The following is a 21,092-nucleotide window of genomic DNA, read 5'->3' as shown; positions in this document are numbered from 1 at the left end:
TATCCTCGTTACGCCTAGCCACTAATGTCCTAGATATCCCCATCATGCCTAGCTATTAATGTTAACTAATATCCCAGCTATTTCAATTGTTGACATCGACGTCTAGTAGACTGATGACAAGGCTAATTATGTGGGACCCACGATTTGCCTTTGTTTAGGGTCACCAACCATGTTCCATTAAAACAAAAAGGGTATCAAGCATCAACCATGTTAATTATCGACCATTTTTGGTTGTTACATCTTAAGGGGCAAAGCATGAATAACATTAACTAAAAAAAAACAGCTTACAACGATTTCTTTTGAATGACAAAACGAAGTTATGATACATGATTTAAGTTCTCACAAACCACTCATAGATAGGCTCTACAGCGGGATCAATGTCCGGCTTCTTTTATTGTATTGCATTTGTATTAAACAAGCAAACCGCAATAGCTCACAGGCTAACCAGTTTAAGAGAGTTGGCCTTCTCTTGTAGGGTATCAAGTAGACTGTCAAAGCTCTTCTTAAATGAATCCACTCCTTCAAGTTCGAGCTGAGTTCCAACGTAGCCCCAGTCAATTCCCAACTTCTCAAGAGCATTGTAAACTCCTCCTGCTTCAGACACATTGTGGTCAATTGTCCTCGAAACAGCGCCATGGTCGATGAATGCTTGGAGAGCTTGGTCGGGCATGGTTGAAACCTGCAACACGATGGAATCTAGTTAATAATCATGGAAGGGCATCCGATAAATAAATATGCACTCTCTTAGACGAGTCATCAATGGTAAGATAGCTCACAGTGTCAGGTCCAATGAGAGGAGCGACATATAAAGTGTCAGGGTAGGCAGGATTCTTGACACTGGTTGAGGCCCACAGGAGCCTCTGCTTCTTTGCACCTTTTTTCACTAGAGCCTCCCATCTCGGACCGGAAAACTTCTTCTGATAAAGCTGATATGCCAGAGCTGCTTGAGCAACAGCCGCCTAAAATTGGTAAAACCATCATGACATGAGTAAACTACTACATTCTAGGTTCAGATTTCTCAAAAATTAACTATATCGGAATTTATTTACCTTTCCACGGAGGTCAAGAGCTTCTGGGGTTCCAATCTTTTCTAACATTTTGTCGATGAGAGTGTCAACACGACTAACAAAGAAGGAAGCAACACTGGTAACCCTGGAGAGATCACTTAGCCCAGAAGCCTCAAGACCATCCAAGTAAGCATCGATCACTGCTTCATATCTAGAGAGGGAGAATATGAGCTGCACACACAAGAAGGAACATTGAGTAGAATGTAATCAGCAAGAATTGTGATTCAATAACATGATATCAACCTTAAAAACTACAAAAGCACGCAAAATTATATGAAATAGATTGGAAGATGTTAACAACCATAAAAAAATTACAACCTTAATGTGCCATGTCTGAAAGCTAGGATAAGTTGGCCAATCATAGAAATGATGATAGCACTTCCTTAAGGGTCATAATAATTACCGGCCCAGCAAAAACCCAGACATATAAGAATCACATTGTAAAACAAACAAGAACCAAGTAGAAAATGACTATGAGTCTACGGCAACTTGCTCTTCAAATGCATTGTGTTAAGACAACTCAGAGCTACACGGGGATGGAGAAATGAACTTACAGTCACATTGACACTGATGCCATTCGAAATAACTTCCTTGATTGAAGGAATGCATGCAGCAGTTGCAGGAATCTTAATGTAAACATTAGGCCGATCAACCACTTTATGAAGCCACTTTGCTGCCACAACAGTTCCTGCAGTATCATCAGCAAGTCTAGGAGAAACTTCAACAGAAACATAGCCATCACCACCATCAGTTTGATCATAGATGGGCTCAAAAAGCTTGCATGCATCTTGAATGTCCTTCACTACAAGTTCCCAGTATGCTGATTCAATGTCTTTTCCAGACTGCACGAGTTCCCTGAAGATTCCAACAAGCTCATATTATAAGCATGGATACCATGAAATACCTGCTCCACCACGTCCTAATGTCATTTGGGCCAGTAAGAAGTTATTTTTATTGCCTACCACAATTTGGCAGATTTAGGCTATTACATAGAAACAACTATCTTCCAAAGCTTTGGAAATTGCAGTTATTGGCAGTACCTGAATTGATCATTGTAAGCATTTGAAGATGATATAGCTTTTTGAAAAATCTGCAATCATGTATAGTTAATGAAGATTAGAACCAATACAGTGAAACCAAAAATTGTGAGACAGGGAGGAGTGGAAGTCAATATAAGCAATTACCGCCGGGTTGCTAGTAACACCTCGAACCCCACTGGCAATAAGAGGAAGCAGATCCGTCACAGGCCTACAAAGGTTATCATACCATGGACTCTGCCCTTCTCGCTCATACAGATCATGAAGAACTGTTCTCTTTATTGCACTACCATTTCCATCAGATAGAGAACATTTGACACTGCAATAAGAATATAACAGCTACTGAGTGAAATCTAAAACTAGAAAGAAGAACCAGCAGCAGCTACCTTATGATCAAAATTAACAATTTGATTAATAAGGTACTACTACCTTGTTGCTTTCATTGGCAGCATGACAAATATTATATACTCTAAGTTAAAAATGCATTCTGCTAATAAAATATGGGGTCAGAAACAGTAATAGTACATATTCTGCAAACATCATTCAATCTTACCATCAGGGTTTTCGTCTAATTTCCAACTAAAAATAAAAACATACATGAAAAATCAATTACGCTTGTTAAGAAGAGGTACCAAGCAGCAAGGTTCTAGTGTTCTAGAACCAGGACCTCATGAACATGGATAATCTTTTCACGATAAACCATTACGCTAATGAAAGTGACCAGGCCCCAAAGCCTACGCAACCCCTAGGTACCAAACTCCCACTCCCTAAGATGTGATATTAGATGGTGACATTCAAGACACAGATTCAGGGTGACTCTTATAGTTGCTGCATCACTTCCCAAGTAGAGCTTCTCACAAGACGAATGCAAGTATGCAACTCCTATAGGCTGAAGTAGATTTGTAAGTCTTTCTGATTTATAATAGCCTTCTAGGTGGACGTTGCTCGGCTCTAGGTCAGTACTCAGTACCATCACACAAAAAGAAAGATCCGCGAAGCTCATCTGACTAACATAATCACCACTCTAGCCATTAATTCAAGGTTCCATATGAAGATCAAAATAAATAAAATGAGAAATAATATGAAACTGGACTCAAATCTAGCAGAGGTGAACCACGAGATCCAAAATGAACATGCTGAAGTGTGAAATAACGACATGCATCACCAGATACTAACCGTAAACTTCACCATATCCATATACATCAAAGGCACAACCAAATATAGATTAAAAAAAACCACAGATCACAAATATAAATTGATTTCCAATAAATACTCACACCAGGGAACCCTTCAAAGCTCGGTTTCTCGGCAGAGACAACCTAGAAGACTCAACTCTCGCATGGAAATCGGAACCAGCTCGGCCACGGAACTCAACAGAAAACTTGGGCAGCAGAGAAGATCGAAGCCTCGACGAAGAAGACTGCAATAGAGAAGAGGGCGAAGAAGTAGGATTTGAGAGCTTGGAAATGGTAGCCATGGCGAAAACCCGATTTGATCGACGACGATCAGAGAGAGCGCTAGAGAAGCTTAGTTAAGGGAGGGAGGGCGGTTGGTGAAGAGATCTAATTGGGATTTTAGGTGAAAATTTTGGATTAATAAAGACGCAACATTTTCTGTTTGACCAGAACGGGCAGGTGGACACTGTAGGGGGCCACCTTGGTAGATGTTGATGCCATCTCATTGCTGACGTCATATTTCTATCTATTAATTCGCCACCTAAATACCAAATTTTAGTGGGTTGTTTAAAATTTAAATTTGACCCTTCTTCATAAAAATTGTATTGTTGGAAAAGAGAATTTCAACTTTTTTTATAATTGATAGCCACACTATACAAATGGTTAGTCGCTGTTCTGACTTTCACATTTATGCCTTTATTAAGTAATGAGCTAAGGGTCGAACTCTCTAATATGAGCTCTTACATTAGGGATCCTAGTAAATGAGATCCTCAATCATCTCAATAATTTATCTTATCTTTTGATTGATGTAAGTGTATGAATCCACAAAACCTGAAAATTGAATCAAAGAGTGACATGTCAAGTCACTGGGATGACTGAGATCCCTATCACTTCTGCTTCCCAACTACGTCTTTTGATATCATTTTTATTTAAATTTTAGAAAAATGAAAATTAGTACAACGTTCCATTTAATTGTTTGAAGAAAAATGAAAATGAGTACAACGATCCCATTTAATAGTTTAGAGCGAGCGGCTCAATGTGTTGTAACAAACATAAAAACATCCAAGTTCTATGGCTTTAGAAGAGAACATAAAGTTATTTTTTTCAGGAGAGTAGTGCATCTTGTATGCCACCCAATTTCTCTCTTCCGGATGTTGGATTTTGAGTGCAAAGCAGAGGATTGAAAATCACACGTCCTTAAATTGTTCAAAAGCTGCTTTCCCTGCCATTACTGCACCTCAAGAGATGCCCCATTGATTGAAACTTTCAAGCTCAGAACAAGTGAAATGCAAAGTTTAAAGGGAAATGAAGGTGCTGCGTGTACAAGATAGTCATATCTACAAAACTTGAGAATTGAAGGAAGATATCACAGAGGCGTACATTCTCAGCTGATTCAACTTTTACAAGAAAAATGGCCTAAGACCTGAGAAAATTAGCATCACTTTCCACTGAAAAGCCGGGATTTTATTTAATTACCAAGGTTTCATGTCACCTACGGGTCCTGTTGTCCAGTTCAGTATCTTCTCACCATGCTTCAAGTAAATGCTCTTCTCATGAGGCAGTTTACGAGCAAGGCCATTCAGTATTTGGTGGAAAGCATCACCTGGTTGTGCCGGTTGAGGGAACAGCATTGCTCGTTTCATCGAAGGATTTGCAAGAAGTCTCTGTTTCCTCAGAATCACTTCTGGTGGTATAGATGTCAGGATAGTGTCCAAGTTGGGAACGCTTTTTTCTTCTATGAATACTCCAATTTCCTCCCATGGAATAGCATCCGCAAAGGGTAAAACAATATCGTCTGCTATGATTACAGGGATGCAGCCGAACACTACTGCTTCGACTAGCCTGGGACTCCAAGGTGCCCATCCCAGGGGGCACAGACAGAAGATTGCTCTTTGCATGTCTTCGTAATATGTTGTTGGGTGGTCGGTGGAGATGTCGAACAGAGGATTGTTCTTGAAATTCTCCCAAACCGCTGCCCTTGCACCTCTGTCATTTTGAACAAAAAGGATCAGAAGGGACTCATATTCAATTCAGAAAGCAGATGGTCATCTATCTTTGACAGAAGCAGACCATAGCCATTCCAGTGCATATATCATCTCCTCATTGCGCGACATAAAATAAAAAATAAAAAAAGAAACAATGTGTAAATTAATGACGTAATTTAGAATACAATGTTGAGAACATGTGAGATGCAGGGCCTATAATATTTTGTTGCAGAGACTACAGAGATTGGCTCCGCTTTGCAGTCTCTGCTCCTATAAAGACAAATACACAAGTTTTAAGCAAAATTTCATCATAAATGCTTCACATGAGAACTTTCATGATTTGTAATCTAAACACTATCAATTCTCTTGCAGTGCCACAAGAGGAAATATTGGGCAAAGTTGGGCCAATTTCTCAGTGTTGCATGCATACCTTGCATAGTAACCACCTTCTGGATCATTATTCACGTCATAAAACAGTCCACGAAAGTAGACAAAGATGGAGCGTGGAATATCTGGGGGAATTTGGTGCGCCTGCATCTTTTGAGGGGGAGCATAAGGGGGAATTGTTATTGAACCATCTTTCAAGCAAACATGATTCCTCTGTCCAAAAGTTTGAACCAAGGTTGCGCGCCGAAGTAAAGGAAGAATACCCCGTTCAATTGCTTTCTCTTCCTATAATAGCCAGTATGAACTGTTCTAGTCAGCACCTTTGACTTAGTTGTACATAAGCACATCTTATACGGATAAAATCAGCAACACACTGAGAACAAAGAGGAAGTTACCTGATAATGGAAGCAGGCTCCAAAATCATGGGGCACAACAAAGAAATGATCTGCGCCGTCCGTTCTATTCCAGTATGGCCAATTTGTGGAGATAAGCTGTATCGCGCTTCTCATCACCCTTGGAGACTTAAAGGGCAATGGCAATCCACTTGGTGTAAGGTCACATGTGGGGTATATGGGGGTATAAAACCAATCTGCTTCCTCAGGATTAAGGGTTCGAACTGGGCTGGACAAGAGAAACCTGTGCATGAAAATCTCAGCAGCAAACATATGGGTAAGACATCTGGGGTCTTTTTGTAGGAGCTTCTTGTTGTATTTGCTCGGGAGCTCATATATGTAAACCTTCAATCTTCCCACTGGATCATCCTCCAAAACATCACCAGCACTTCCTGCATTATGAAACCAACAGCAAACTCAAGATATATTCAGAGCTAGATAGAGTCTAGACAGGTTTTATTTTCTAAGCAGAACCAGCACTATAAAGAGAATGGCCGCAGGGACAGAAGACATGTTTATGGGGACAGAAGACATGTTTATGGAGATTGGTTCTTTATTTTTATCAACCAGACATACTGCAGGCGTCTGAAATAACTCATTCACCTACACAGAACTTGAGACTAAAAGCCTCGATACAACTTAGATTGAGATTCAAGAATGAGTAGTTTCATACCATAGAAGATGAGTGTCGGCTACATTATGAAACCCAGGAAATATGCGGGAGCCAAATTTTCCATGGAGGAATGAGATCATAATAGTATAATTAAATAATGTCAAAGTAAAAGGAAAGATAAATTATAGTCAAAATCATAGTCACTTGTAAATTCATACGGGTCCAAAGTAATCCACATCAGTCCATATCAGTCAACTGAGAAACCCTGATTCAATTTCCAAAATGCATTACTTCTAATGTCTTATCTAAATCATGGCTTACTGGAAAGTTTAGGACAAGATGCTTAATAATAGGGCATACAAGACAAATTTAAACATTCTGAGAGCAACTGATTTCCTCTTTGCCCTCATTTCAGCTCTTCAGGGAGCATGTTTAAGTTAACTTACACAACTAACCAAACACTAAACCACAGCCCTCCAAAAGCCAAAAATGTTTTCATTGTGTCTATGAAGGTCGCCTAAACATCAACCAAGCAAGTTCCTGGACTACTAAATCGCAAATTCATTTGGGCTAATCAAAAGAAATATGTCTAAATTCGAGTCAGCCTATTTTGAACAGAACTAATTTCCACAATCCAGATATAAGATTATATAAATTGTCAAAAAAAAAATCCCCAAAAAATATAACGGTTCAGCTACACTAGAATTTCCATATGATGAGCAACTCAAAAGCTTGTGTGAAAAACTGAGCCAAGAGCCTTAGATATCAAAATAAGCAAACAAATAGAAAATCATATTAGATGTAAGAATGGCACCTGAAATCCGCTCAGTACGAAGACTCTGGTCAGCCAGAATCGTCCAAACAGGACCATAAGCAACAAGGACAAGAAAAACCCATATGCACAACCTCATTTGAATTTGTCCAAAAATCCCAAATTTCGACTAAAAACCGAAATGGGTCTTCCGATTTCCGCCTCAGAAGTGAATGAAAAGGTAATATTTAAGAGGATTATAGTACAGTTGGGGCGTCGTGTGTGTAGTAGTTGAAGAGTTTACTTCGAATGTAGGTTATTGGAGGCATGGGTTTTGAATAAGAAATGGAGGTTACCATGTAGAAATCGATGGAGTAAACAAAGAGGAACTTGCTTCAAGGAATGGAGAAGAGCCATTTTCACATAAGACAAACGGAGCGGGAAGCAAATGGCAGGTGAATCTCCACAGGTGGCTTAGCTTTCTGAAAGCTGCGTTTGTTTTGAAGGTTTGATGGCAAGTCCATCTCAGTCGCTGACAAAGAAGTCGGGCTTCGTATTCTTTATGACGGTATGGGCCTTTAACCTAAATAGGCCCATTATAATTTTAATTGGGCCTCCGTCATCACGTCTCGGTCTGTAATCTGTATAATGATTCATGGGCTACCAAATAGAGCTAGGCCTTAAGGCTCTTAACTTATCAATTATCCAATATGATCCACCTCTTTCTGCTTTTGGGCCTTGGCCCGTTGTAATCCCAAATATAATTTTAAGGATCCTGCGGTGACTGGAGGAAAATTTTTAAAAAATTATAAATGTATAGTATTTAGTATAGCGAATCGAATGATATATTTTTCGTTCGAAACAAAAATTAAATTCATCGTAATTGAAAACATCGAATATTTTGAGTTTATATTTGACGGTCAAGAATTCTCATGTCCGATCACTATAAATTTAATTTTTGTTTCAAACATGAAATATGTCGTGATCTTAATACTAAATATTACACATTCATAATTTTTCATGTTAAATTTTTGGTTGCGCACAAGTCCCCCCGGCAAAATAAGGCTGCCAGCAATCAATTTTAATCTCTTTTTTGACAGATATTTAACTGACCAATCGATTATTGTCAATTTATTTTCCTTCAATTTTTTGACTATAGGTCAATTTTTTCGATCGATTATTGTCAATACGTGACTTTTTTTAGAAAATAACTGACCTATCAACTCAATTATCAATCGGTTTGATTACAATCGGTAATTTTGAACATCCCTATTCCCTACTCCCCAATCCGAATATTCTAGGCCGAGTCGCCACTCCCATACCATATGCGACTTCCAGAACATAACAAAAACGTACAATTGGGTTGATAAAGAAAATTATTTAAACCTAGCACGGTTGACTATTCTACACGGTAGTCATTAACTCTTAAAGAAGGTCGCCATCAACCAGCGATATACAACTAACCACAAAAGCAGTACACACAAAGCCATAAAAGGAAAAATCTCCATAAAGATTCAATTAGTGCTCATTCAATTCTCTGTCCTTGCCGCCTGTACCGTCGGCCTACCACTCTCTCTCTCTCTCTCTGTAAGTAATCTTACATCTCAAAATCGTCCGATTAGGAGGGGAAGAGACTAGAGAGAGAGAGATCTGGTGGTTTTTTTGTTGTTTACAGAGTAGAAGACATCGTTGAAGCTATTGGAAATGGAGTTCAAAGACTACATGCCAGCAGAGGATGAGGAGATGGTACGTGAAAATGGAGAGGAACTCAGTGAGATTGAGCAAAGCAAAGTGGGTATCATGAGAGCTATTGTTGAAAGAGAAGATCCTTCTGCCAAGGTTTGACATTTCATTTCTTTCATTTGTATATTTATTCTTATGATTCTATTTGTGGGAATTTCTTTCATGTTGAGCTATGACGCTGTATGTAATCTTAATCTATTGCATTTAATCTGGGTTTTCCTCAAATGGGGAATTTGTAACTGTTGTTGTCAGAATGGAAATTGTGTCACTGATTTTGTGTGCTTTGGATACTCTATGCTAAATATGGTCAGACTGGCTTTGAAATTGATAGGGGGCTTCTTGTTTTATGGTGAAAATGAACTGAAAATAGTTTATATCAGTTTAATGGATTCATTTCTATATTTATTCACAATCATTTGTTAATGTTGAGCATGATGTTCAAAGACCTAGTCAATGATCTTTAAAAATACTATTTTGACTCTATTTTCTGCTCCTTTTCTTCATCAATCATCGTTAGTAGTCTTCCTATCAACTTTTCATGCAAACCCATTTTACTTTTATAGCGCTAGTTCATGTATATGAAGACCCCTAGCACTGATTCAGTGAGTTCTGATTATATTATTTTGATTTGCAGGAAATGGATGATTTGATGATCAGGAGATTTCTGCGTGCCCGAGAACTAGATATTGAGAAGGCTTCTGCCCTATTCCTGAAATACTTGAGCTGGAAGCGTGAATTTCTACCTAAAGGCTTCATACCTGAGTCAGATATTCCTAATGATCTTGCACAGAATAAGTTGTTTATGCAAGGTTTTGACAAGCAGGGACGCCCCATTGTAGTTGGCTTTGGTGGCAGGCATAGACCCAGCAAAACTACCGTAGAGGAGACGAAACGTATGTTTGAAACCTTACGTTGAAACAATATATATTTGTAGTTTCGATCCTCTGTTCACTTTGTTTTGTTTTGACATTAGACTGAATGTTCTGTCGATCTGGATTTTTCCTTTGATACTTGCAGGCTTTGTAGTATACGTTCTTGAGAAAATATGTGCCAGGTAACTTACTCCTATCGAGGCATTGGTTTATGTGCTTTATTTGCATCATCTAAAGGGGAAACTAATTTTTTGAAAGATGTAGAACTTCATTGGACTTACGCAATTCTTTCTCCGAAATGTATATCCATCTTGTATTTGATATGACATATATTGGAATCTACAAAGCATAGTTGCTATGTTTTGACTGTTCTGATATGGCGTGAATTTCTATCAGCTGGTTTCTAGATCCTGTGTTATGTAGCAAAAGAAACTTTTTTTACCGAACATGATTGTCGATTGATCATGTAGTAGAGAACTCAGTTTTAATTAGATGATGATTCAAGCTTACATACACTCTCTCTTTCAGAATGCCAAGTGGCCCAAGTACACAGGAAAAGTTTCTGGCAATTGTAGATCTCGAAGGATGGGGATACACTAGTAGCGATGTCCGTGCGTACCTGGCAGCTCTATCAATCTTGCAGGTTTGATCTTCCCATATGCACTATTCTATGGGGGAAATTGCCATATTATCGCTGTTAATTGAAGGCTGAACTTATTTGGACATATACTTGCTCACCTTCTGCTGTTGGAACCTTGAAATTCTTATGCCAGTGCTTTTCCGTTCTGATGACAGGATTGCTACCCCGAAAGGTTGGGGAAGTTATTAATAGTCCATGTGCCTTCCATGTTCATGACTGCATGGAAGTGTGTATATCCGTTTATTGACAGCAAGACCAAAAAGAAGGTGAGCGTGAAATGTATTATTCCTTGCCAGCATTGTGTTATTAGCATATGAGGATTATTGGTATTGAACTTGTAACAGCTCGCTCCTCCGCATCTGTAACAAGTTATCCGCTTTAGGCCAACCTATACACTGCACGAATTTGTCTTTTTATGCCCAGCACCAGCCCATACTAGTTTAAGTCCTCGGAAAAATGCTTGTTACTGGTTTGGAAAGCTTGACACTACAAAGACTTGTGGCCTCGTCTACTCAAGTCGGGTGCTACGAACTAATATCCTAGTTTGAAAAGGGTAGGAAAATATGTGGGCATCATAATCTAATGAGGTTGAGCGTAAAAGAGGGTACACAAATAATGGGGGAAGAGGTAACAAATCCAACTATAACCTTTCCATTTGTAGACAAATTGTTTAGAGGGATGAGATAAAACCATTATTTAAGGGTTGAAAGACCCTTGATCTCTACGTAGTTGGCAACGATATGTTAGTTTCGGTTCTCAAAACTTAATCATGGATTAATTCCGCGGATATCAGCTTCACAACATGGAACATCTCTTAATCATGTTGTGTACTTCCCTTGCTTTTGTCCAACTCTTGATGGTTTCACAAATTGTTTGCAGATAGTTTTTGTTGAGAACAAGAAGTTAAGTTCCACACTGCTTGGTGACATTGATGAGAGCCAACTTCCTGATATCTATGGGGGCAAACTACCATTAGTTCCTATTCAAGATAGCTAATGGGTTGATTCCACGCAGCGCAAAGCAATCCTTTCTGCTATACCATGTTCAGTCTTCTGTGCAGGAACCTATTCCTTCAGTCTTCAGACTATTGATATAGATTATTGATATCCCTGATATAGATTATTGATGTAAGGGACCGTAATTATATTGAACGAACGATTCTCTCTATGAAGACTTTAAGATCATTGTAATAAAGCTCTAAGTTTAAGCTCCGGCCGTTTAAGTATGCAGACTGCAGGAGTCAACAAATTGTAAACAGTTTTAACTGTTGGATTAAGGGCAAGATCATCTCTGATGCAGATTACATTTGCGAATGCAGCTTCCAAATGAAATGCCTAATACTTTAACGTCTAAATCTTTGGGGAATTATGGAACAATATGACAAGAAATGTCCCACAATGAAAGAAATTCTTATGATAACCTCATAGGATTAACTTAAGAAGACCACCAGACAAGCAGTTTTGCACGAAAAATCTCAGCCAAGTAGAAACCCCTCAAGGATTATAGGAGTACATTCCTCACTGTTATGATAAAATTATACTAAAACAAGACAGGCAATTGATGTAATTCTACTTCATCAAATGAACTATAATTCACACTAAATTGAAAATCCTCAACAAATATTCAGATGTATTATTGAGAGCATTAGAGCCAGAAAAATGCAGATACAATTTCCAAATATAAAATGCGTTGGGTGAACAGAAGGAGAGAACAAAAGGTTAAAAAAATCGCCATCCTGACTTCATCAGCTGTAAAGGAACGAGTCTATTATGACATTTTACCATGAAAAAATGCTTCAAAAAGTAATTCTCTAGCAATTCTCACCCTATCATCAACTTGTTCTCCTCAAGGAAGCTGTAAGTTGGCACCTCCAGATTGTATGGTGCAGGCCCCTTGCGGATCCTACCAGAGACGTCATAGTGCGAGCCATGGCACGGGCAAAACCAGCCACCAAAGTCACCAGCATTCGGTAAAGGAATGCATCCCAGATGGGTACAGACACCAATTACAATAAGCCATTCAGGATTCTTAACCCTTGCGGCATCTTCCTGTGGGTCACGGAGAGAAGCGAGATCGACGCTGTTGGCCAGCTTAATATCTTCCTCAGTCCGACGCTTGATGAAAACAGGCTTGCCACGCCACTTGACTGTGACAGTGGACCCAGGCTCAATACTGGATAGGTCAACCTCAAGAGAAGCAAGGGCAAGGACATCTTTGCTGGCAGACATGCTCAGCACAAACTTGAGGACCAGAAGACGAATCAACGAGGCATACACAAACCTCCCTCCCGACAGGACAAAATAGGCAAATGCACGCTTGCTGGGGTCGCCTGGGGGAAAACGTTCATGGTTGTACTCATCGTAGGTAATTTTTGGGGAAGGGTTCTTCCCCACTTCCACAGTAGCTGGAAAGGGTGACATCGCACCCATATCATGTCCTGGTGTGAGGGCTTGAGAAGAAAATCCTACACGAATTAACCCAACCATTCAGGAAAAAAACAATGAAATACACAAATCTCATGTTAATGATAGTCATAATGAACAAAGGGCGTCAAGGTTCTCATCATGCCAGAACTTGCGATGGAACTCTAGCCCCCAGGGGAAAAGTTTTTTTTTCCTTTTTTTGGTGCGTGGGGTGGGGCCTGGGGCTGAGATGAAAAAAAAATAATAAAGATCAATTTAAAAGAAACAAGAACTCACATTAACTCAAGGACACATTAGTAGTTCCCTGGCTTAGAATTCACAACAGTAACATGCAATTGTATGTGAAGAACACGTAACAAGTAAACTCTCCATTACTCTCATTTGGTGTAAAAGAGGCAAATTCAGAACAAGTGGGTAGTTTCCTTAGGCCTTCTATTACTAATAAGCCTACCTTTTGTGCTTGCCAATATCCATGTCCATTTTGTCCAAATCCTTCTGAAATCAAATAAACTATAAGTGAGGACCTTCTTTTCCAATTCTAAATCATGGGCAAAAACTTAGGCCCCTACCATGATCATAATCCTTCAGGGAAGACATGCATTTAGCAACTTGAATTTATTTATTAAAATCTTGCAATTTTACTTTCTCAATCCAACATGACTCTTCTAAAAACATAGAATGCCTAACTTCAAATTAGAGGATAACATTACCCACCAAAAGAACATTAAAAAACAATTTTAACAATTTTACAGACAGGTAGAACGACTATAAAAACACTTTATATTAATAGAAACGCATTCTTGAAAACTTGATTCACGTGATATTAATTGAGAATCCCGAAAAATTAGTAAGTATAAATGAAAACTACATACGAATGAATGAAATAGTGTGAATATGCAATGTTTTTGTTGTTTGAATGGTATTCGTTCAAACAAGCTGGAATTAATTCAAAACAACATAGAAGTTACATGACCATAAAACCAGATCAAAAATAAATAAAGGATCGCCGAAGAAATAACAAGGTGAGTCACTGTCCACGATTATATGTAGCACATACAATGATACAAACCTAGAAAAAGGTAACAACCAATAATTACAAGATTCTCAATCACTTGCACTGTTACAAGTTTATCGTCTGCAAAAACACAACGTCCCATTTCACAGCCGGGCAACCACAGCAAGAACTTGAAGATTCAAAATCCTAAAGCATACCCAAAAGTTAACATCCAATTCAAAGAAGTTCCATCTCATGATTGTATAATATGTAATTTTAGCTCTGAAGATCATTTAAAATGCCGAACAAGTCCGGCCTCCTGATGCGTGCATAACAGAAAGAAATTAATAACCCAAAGATCAATATTTTAAATATCTAGATTACACTTTCCCTTTCATATTTCCTTGCAAGCAACGGTAGCTTGAGAATAAAAGAACGCCTACTTATTGAGGATATCATAATTGTGCAAGGGCATCGATACGAATAGAGAACCCCAAAAGTAAGGAGATCCTAAAGAAAGTGAAGAATTAAACCTCTACTAAGATCTCGAAGACCGGAATCAGCACAGTAGGTGGATCTGGAAGAAGTGCCATCGGAGAGAGAGTCGCTGCCGTTAAGGAATTGGTTTCGGGAGACGAAAGTGGAGGTTGTCGGAGACGATCTCCATGGCAGAGAAGTGAGCTTCCTCCCAGCTACTCTCAGCATCCTCTTCCTTCTTCCTCTTCTTCCTCTTTAGGGTTTGTTTCGATCAATGTCCCTTGGAGAAACCTCCTCTTTGTCGAGACTCGAGAGTTCGCACTCCCAAGAAAGAGGGAACGGTTTAATAAAAAATAGCATATATTGTGGACGCAAATACGACGTCGTTAGCGCATCAGCTTTTTCAGTTTTCACCCGCGAGTGTTGCTGCTGACGAGCCTTTTTTCTATTATCTTGCAATATATTTTATCACCGTATTTTTTTGTATTATTCGTCAGTTTCTTTTATCTTTTTTTTTCTTTTAGGAATTACCCATTCTAGAAACAAAATCCCAGCAATTTGTATTCTAAACATCCCAACTGTTGAATTGTATGTTAGGATCTCATGTGTCTTGTACATCCAACCTAACCGTTAGGATAATTAGAATACCAAATTGTTAGGATTTTTATCATTTTCGCTACAATAAGATGGCAGGGGACACATTTGAATATACACAGAAAAAGTTAGTGGAGAACAAAAGAAAACATCCAGAAGTGACCAGATTAGCCAGAAAGATGATACCCTGCGATTTGACAAAATATTTGACGAGGGTAGCTCCATCCAAATGGGTCACAGATCCATAGTGAAAAAATAACAAGACAAGCTAATACACACAGAATAAGCAGGGCACTCATTTCCGCAATCAGGCCAAATGACAGCATAAAACATCCTCTTCTCTGACGCATTTGTCAACATACGAACCAAAAACTGTATCCCAGATTTAAGAAATATAGAAGTTAAGTCCGCCAAATTATTAGCTTAATAGAATATTATATCTATTACACCCATAACCAAGCATGCAAAAGATATTATGGCTTTCCATGAGTAAGTTTCGGCTGCACGTAATAGGCAAATTTTCTTCCAAAAACTTTCATGGTTGAAAAACATTTCAAAAGTGTAGTATAGCTGATGCAAATTAGCAATTGTAGTACGTTCTAAGCTCAATCATCTGTGGTGGCAGAGGAATGATGAGGGAAAGCAGTCCACATATCTTCCCACGTCTTCAGCCCCTCAGCTACTTCCTTGATAACTGATGCTGCCTCTTCCACGTTAACGCGGATTTGTCCCTTGCTATCTCTCTCTCGGATTGTTACAGAGGATGTTGAATCAACGGTGACTGCAAAGGGTACACCAAGTTCATCTGTTCTTGCATATCGCTTCCCTATTGATGTACCTGTAAATGAAATAAAGGCAGTAAATCTGAGTTTCATGAAACCAATGCTCTTGGCACTTAATTAACACCCCCCCCCCCTTTTTTTTCCCCGAAGGCAACTTAATAACCCCAAAGAAAATCAGTTTATTCTTAAAAATTCTACACTCTACAGCCCAATGAAATCATAAAACAAGATAAACCCGAGCTGATGACCCAACTTTTCATCTATTTTAACATGCTGTCAATCAATCTTCACTCAAAAGATGTACTGTCAATGCACGTGACAGAGTCAAAGACAATTCACCTTGGCGCATACCTGTGATGTCAATCTTTGTCATAAGGGTTTCCAAGCATATACAAACAAATATCACTTTCTAGTTTCTACCACTCATATTATTCCAGGTCTCTTCATCAGTTATGAGGGATAAAATTATATGTGACATGAATTCCGACCCCAACAGTGTTTGAAGATGATGATGTAAGTGAATATATATGCACAAGCATAAACATTTTTGACACAATCGTTCATGAACACATGCCTATGTCAGCACCAATATAAAACTTCAAAAGCCACGAAGCTAACCAATAATTAACTGATCTAATCAGAAGAGATTTTTATCTTGATCAGATACCTGTAATGTCAATCTTATGTGAGATTCCAGCCACAGTCAGAGACTTGGAAATGACCTTGGCAACCTCCTCATACTGTTGATTCTGAACCAGTGGGAAAACTGTGCATTTGATCGGTGCTACAAGAGGAGGGAAGCGGAAGACATTCAACTGCTCATCCCCAGCCTTACTTTGCCTTGTATAGAAAGAGTGCTCATAGAGGCAATATATTATCCTTCCAACACCAAAAGATGGCTCAATCACAGATGGTGTGAAAACTCTCTGGTGTTCTTTCTTCTTTTCCTTTGAAATTGAAACCATGCTCTTCTTAATGGATACACTTTTCCCGAAAGTGCAGACATAAAAGTCCACCTCTCCTTTGGATTCTAGATCAGCCTTCATTTTCATAGCTTCTTCTTCCTTCATTGCCTGTCAAAGAAGGACTACACCAAATCAATCAAATGTTGCAGAAAGCTTCACAATATCAAGAACCACTCAAGAAATCAGTTCCATTTCTCACCTCTAAAGCTTCAACCACCATCTTTTGGTTCCCCTTGAATGCAAGGCCCAGCTCTTTTTTCACAGGAGTGATGATCAATTTCTGCAATTGTACACCATTAGCAAGAACCAAATATGGCAACAAAATTAAGCAATCAGTTCCCTGATGCGAAAAGTTAATAGTTAATAGTGTTACCTCAACTTCCCTAGGTTCAGAAAACTTTTCATGAGCCACAAGAGGGACACCACTTTTCTCCTGTTAAAAGCAATAAACAAAGTTCCATTAGTATGTAATGCATCATTGCATAATAAAATAGATATCCCTAGGCCTTTCTTCCAAGGTATTCATTACATACTAAACATATTTTACCACTCAATAGTATGGCAAACATAATTCAACCAATTACTCAAAACCATCTCAAACATGTAATAGAGAAGCCTTCATATATTATTAATTTATTATGATACAAAAGATATATCACTGCCTTCTTGAGCTTTCCCAAACATGGAACAGCTAAATAAAAACACAAAGGCAGTAATACACAGAATCCTAACATCTTTACATATGAATGAGGAGCATATGAAGAATAAACATCTATCCCATCCTTTATTTATAACATCAAGAAAATATCAAACAAGTTCTCACCGAGTGGGCCCGCAAGTCATAAGCAGATCTGTCTGCAATGCCAACACACTCAATCCATCCATAGGAACATTCAATCTCAGCATCCCAGCAGTCAGCAGCATAGTGGGCCATTTCATTCGCAAGATGCTGCCGGAAACGTAACCGGTCTTTGTCTATACCAAGGCAAGTAAGGAAGAGATAAACTCTGCCAATAAAGTAGCCAAGGGTTTGATTGTTGACAATTCCCTGAAATGATGATAAACCACATTGTCAGTGAGGGGCAGGGGTATGATGAGATATGCAAAAGACAAAAATGTGTAACTAACCCTTGAAACTGCTTCTCCCAGTGGGATTTTTTTTGCCGAGGCGCCAGACATTTGTTCTTCTCTTGGAAACATCAGGAATTCCAAATTTGCAACATCAGAATACTTAGGGTGAGATTTGTCTTCAGGATCCACGAAATGCTCTATTTCTGCAAGTGTGAATTCACGAACTCTCAAAAGCCCTTGTCGAGGAGATATCTGTATATAAAGGGTACAGCAATCAGAACACTTTCACTCCCATTCATGAAAAGCTCAAATCTGCACGTCTTCACAATGATATGCTTCTAAAATAAGAAAGCACAAAACTTCTAGATATCAACTGCGGCAGAAATGGACAGTACAAGAGATTGGTGCAGAGAACAATAAAGCAGTATCAATTAGAAACTATTATCAAATCCACAACAAGAACTTTCTAAATATAAAAGATAAACAACTCAAGGCTCCCACAATGAAGGTGGGATCAAGGAAAACACAACCTTAACCATGCAATGGGAAGAGGCTGTTTCGAGGATCAGTTGCGGTGAAACAACCTTTTTACAGGCCGAGGTCTATTTCAAGAAAAGGTAAAACTCACGTGTACAAGACTCCCGTAGTGGGCAGGGTCAGGAACAGGCAGGACATACGCAAGCATTACTCCCACATAATATGAGGAGAATTATGTGGGAGAGAGTATTTCTAGGAATTGAGCATGTGACTTCTAGGTTGCACCCCTGCGACTCTACCACTGAGCCACATGTTTGCCTGTGCCGAGGTCTACTTCAATATGCACACAAGAATAGTTGAAGACCCAACACATGAGCATGAAGGTGTTAAAGTACGAATTCTTAAGAAAAAATCAAGACCTCATTTCTGAAGGCTTGACCAATTTGGGCTGCAGCAAATGGGAGCTTGTTTCCATTATAATAGTATAAGTCTTTAAAATTTACAAATATGCCTTGTGCCGTTTCAGGGCGCATATACCTGTGGCATAAAAAAATGATTGAAACAATGAGAGATAAATTAACTGATACAATTGTACGCTAATTAGTTACTTAACATAGTATTGTGGCAATGCTACACAACACCATCATAAAACTAACAATCTTGGCAAAAAAATCAATCACTACTCACCCAGGAACCAAACCAGATGGGCCAATTGATGTCTGAAACATCAAGTTGAATGGAAAAGGATCAGAAAGTGGATTCTTTGTGTCTGGTGCTGTGATTCCGTACTCCTTAATCTTTGCACCAAGTTCCTCAGCAGAGAGATCATCCAATGTTGCAAGCACATGCTTAAAAGTAGCTGCCATGTCTGCACTAATGCTAAGATCTTTCTGAAGCTTTTCATTGCAGTAATCCTTTACCAAATGGTCAGCTCTGTAGCAGGTCCCAGTTTTCTCATCCTTGACCATAAGGTCGGTGAATTTATCAACATGACCAGATGCTTTCAACACAAGCTCAGGCGTAACACACGGACAGTCAACCTCCAACATGTTCTCTTCGAGAACAAAATGCTAGGAAACATTGAATGTAAACCCCCATATTAGCTACTTTCCAGGTCTTTAACAATTTTGTGACAGCATAGAAGAGAAACAACAGAAGTAACAGTACAATAATAACAGCAAACCATGCACAAAAATAATCACTCCACCAGTTAAATATACAAACAAGCATGTAACTATCTACTTTACTGTGCTTAGCTTGACTTTCTTAAATACCGAACTTAGCAACTGAGTCTATAATGGTCATTAAGATATAGCAAAAACTTAAGATCAAAGCTACTTGAGTTCATCTACAAATGAGCTTCGTTTTAGGTGCCTTCTCTCTTATGTCAATCACTTAGAAATTGAAAACTGCTACAATGAGCTCTCGTTTCACAAATTTATACGGTATCGTCTAAATCATGTACAATCAACCATTGACATCGTCTTAAGCTTAAAACCACCCTAATTGAATGAAAATTGCAAGAGAAACGGTCATTACCTGACGCCAGAAAGCAAGAACATTAGACTTAACAGCGCAACCCGGCGGCCCGTAATCGTAAAGCCCGGCGACACCCCTGTAAATCTTAAACGATGGAATGTAGAACAAACGTCGTTCAAGAGTATTAACCACGGCTTGCCGGAACGCCTCCCTGTTCATGCCATCAGCGCCACTTCCAGTGACAGCCGCCTGTAGCTGCCTCTCGAGCTCAGTCTTCTCGAGCTTCAAACTACTCAAGGCTTCAATAGCGGCGTCGATTTCCAGCTTGGCGACATTCGAATCTTTTTTCAGGGCCCGAACAACGTTGCCTTGATTTTCCAGCGCCGATTGCTTCTCAGCCAATGCTTGACGAAGCGATTCCTCCGATGCGGCCATTAGTGAGGAGTTGCGTGAGAAGGCGTATGAGTGACGCGGGCTACGCAGAGAGGATAAACGGTAGCCAATGGAAAATGATGAGGAAAGAAAGGCAGAGAAAAAGCGCATGCGAGCCCGACGACTCTTTCGTCAGTGCGTGCGTGCTTCACTAGGGTTTGGCTTTGAATTGAGTCAAGAGTGGTTTTGTTTGGAGACGCGGCTAACACTATCCGGGAACTATATTATTGCCCTTACTAGATGGCATAGTCCGGGCCGATAAATTAGCAGTGCATATTTTTTTATTTTTTTTTAAAAAAAAAAAACTCACAAGAAGCAATATATGGGCCCATAGATTAACCAAATGGGCCTTTTCATAATCCACTAGATTCAGTTTTTGGACTTAGGCCCATATTGTAGTCCTGGCTTGTTATTCTAGTTACTTTTAAGGGTGCGTTTGGTATAGGGGTATAATTTGTTACCCATGTAAATATTACAATGGTAATAATAATTATGGAGAATAAGTGTTACCCTTGTTTGGTAAAGAAGGGTAAAATTTACCCAAGTATTCATTACTCTTGTTTGTTACGCCTATACATTACAGGTGTAATACCATTACCCTTGTTTGTTATTATTGTAATGAACCAAACTAGAAAAAAGTGAGATTATGTTATTTTTTTATTGTTACGACTATCATGTAACAAAATTTTAAAAATATAGATACATATGCATATATATATATATATATAATAACAAT

The 21,092-nt window shown here is 39.0% G+C and overlaps 5 protein-coding genes across 6 annotated transcripts; 1 reads left to right on the top strand and 4 right to left on the bottom strand.

Moving 5' to 3' along the window:
- Positions 1–241: 241 nt before the first annotated feature.
- On the bottom strand, positions 242–3,677 carry LOC120007864 (transaldolase-like). The gene is made up of 7 exons (XM_038858334.1): positions 3,382–3,677; positions 2,252–2,423; positions 2,108–2,157; positions 1,622–1,922; positions 1,050–1,238; positions 777–959; positions 242–679 (listed from the first exon to the last, which is right to left on the bottom strand). The coding sequence occupies exons 1-7, from the start codon at positions 3,579–3,581 to the stop codon at positions 434–436; spliced, it is 1,341 nt and encodes a 446-aa protein (XP_038714262.1). The 5' UTR covers positions 3,582–3,677; the 3' UTR covers positions 242–433.
- Positions 3,678–4,502: 825 nt separating this feature from the next.
- On the bottom strand, positions 4,503–7,930 carry LOC120006965 (probable beta-1,4-xylosyltransferase IRX10). The gene is made up of 4 exons (XM_038857088.1): positions 7,471–7,930; positions 6,047–6,435; positions 5,695–5,936; positions 4,503–5,265 (listed from the first exon to the last, which is right to left on the bottom strand). The coding sequence occupies exons 1-4, from the start codon at positions 7,565–7,567 to the stop codon at positions 4,752–4,754; spliced, it is 1,242 nt and encodes a 413-aa protein (XP_038713016.1). The 5' UTR covers positions 7,568–7,930; the 3' UTR covers positions 4,503–4,751.
- A 937-nt stretch (positions 7,931–8,867) lies between these two features.
- On the top strand, positions 8,868–11,975 carry LOC120006987 (phosphatidylinositol transfer protein 3-like). Of its 2 annotated transcripts, XM_038857118.1 has the most exons (6): positions 8,872–9,246; positions 9,785–10,043; positions 10,168–10,204; positions 10,551–10,665; positions 10,818–10,928; positions 11,542–11,874. In XM_038857118.1, the coding sequence occupies exons 1-6, from the start codon at positions 9,112–9,114 to the stop codon at positions 11,656–11,658; spliced, it is 774 nt and encodes a 257-aa protein (XP_038713046.1). In that variant the 5' UTR covers positions 8,872–9,111; the 3' UTR covers positions 11,659–11,874. The 2 variants fall into 2 exon arrangements, with proteins under 2 accessions (XP_038713047.1, XP_038713046.1); XM_038857119.1 differs by lacking the exon at positions 10,818–10,928 and having other exon boundaries at positions 8,868–9,246; positions 11,542–11,975.
- A 259-nt stretch (positions 11,976–12,234) lies between these two features.
- Positions 12,235–14,902, bottom strand: LOC120006790 (cytochrome b-c1 complex subunit Rieske-4, mitochondrial-like). Its single transcript, XM_038856877.1, has 2 exons — positions 14,613–14,902; positions 12,235–13,126 (listed from the first exon to the last, which is right to left on the bottom strand). Exons 1-2 carry the CDS (start codon positions 14,782–14,784, stop codon positions 12,483–12,485), a joined length of 816 nt encoding a protein of 271 aa, XP_038712805.1. The 5' UTR covers positions 14,785–14,902; the 3' UTR covers positions 12,235–12,482.
- A 588-nt stretch (positions 14,903–15,490) lies between these two features.
- Positions 15,491–20,501, bottom strand: LOC120007599 (glycine--tRNA ligase, mitochondrial 1-like). Its single transcript, XM_038857930.1, has 9 exons — positions 19,985–20,501; positions 19,133–19,515; positions 18,865–18,982; positions 18,026–18,220; positions 17,721–17,945; positions 17,271–17,330; positions 17,097–17,177; positions 16,600–17,005; positions 15,491–15,988 (listed from the first exon to the last, which is right to left on the bottom strand). The coding sequence occupies exons 1-9, from the start codon at positions 20,465–20,467 to the stop codon at positions 15,756–15,758; spliced, it is 2,184 nt and encodes a 727-aa protein (XP_038713858.1). The 5' UTR covers positions 20,468–20,501; the 3' UTR covers positions 15,491–15,755.
- Positions 20,502–21,092: the final 591 nt, after the last annotated feature.

The sequence above is a fragment of the Tripterygium wilfordii genome, chromosome 10 (assembly GCF_013401445.1).
Source record: "Tripterygium wilfordii isolate XIE 37 chromosome 10, ASM1340144v1, whole genome shotgun sequence".
Taxonomy (NCBI): domain Eukaryota; kingdom Viridiplantae; phylum Streptophyta; class Magnoliopsida; order Celastrales; family Celastraceae; genus Tripterygium; species Tripterygium wilfordii.
Note: the sequence above shows the minus strand (reverse complement) of the source record. Positions and strands in the feature narration are given on the sequence as shown.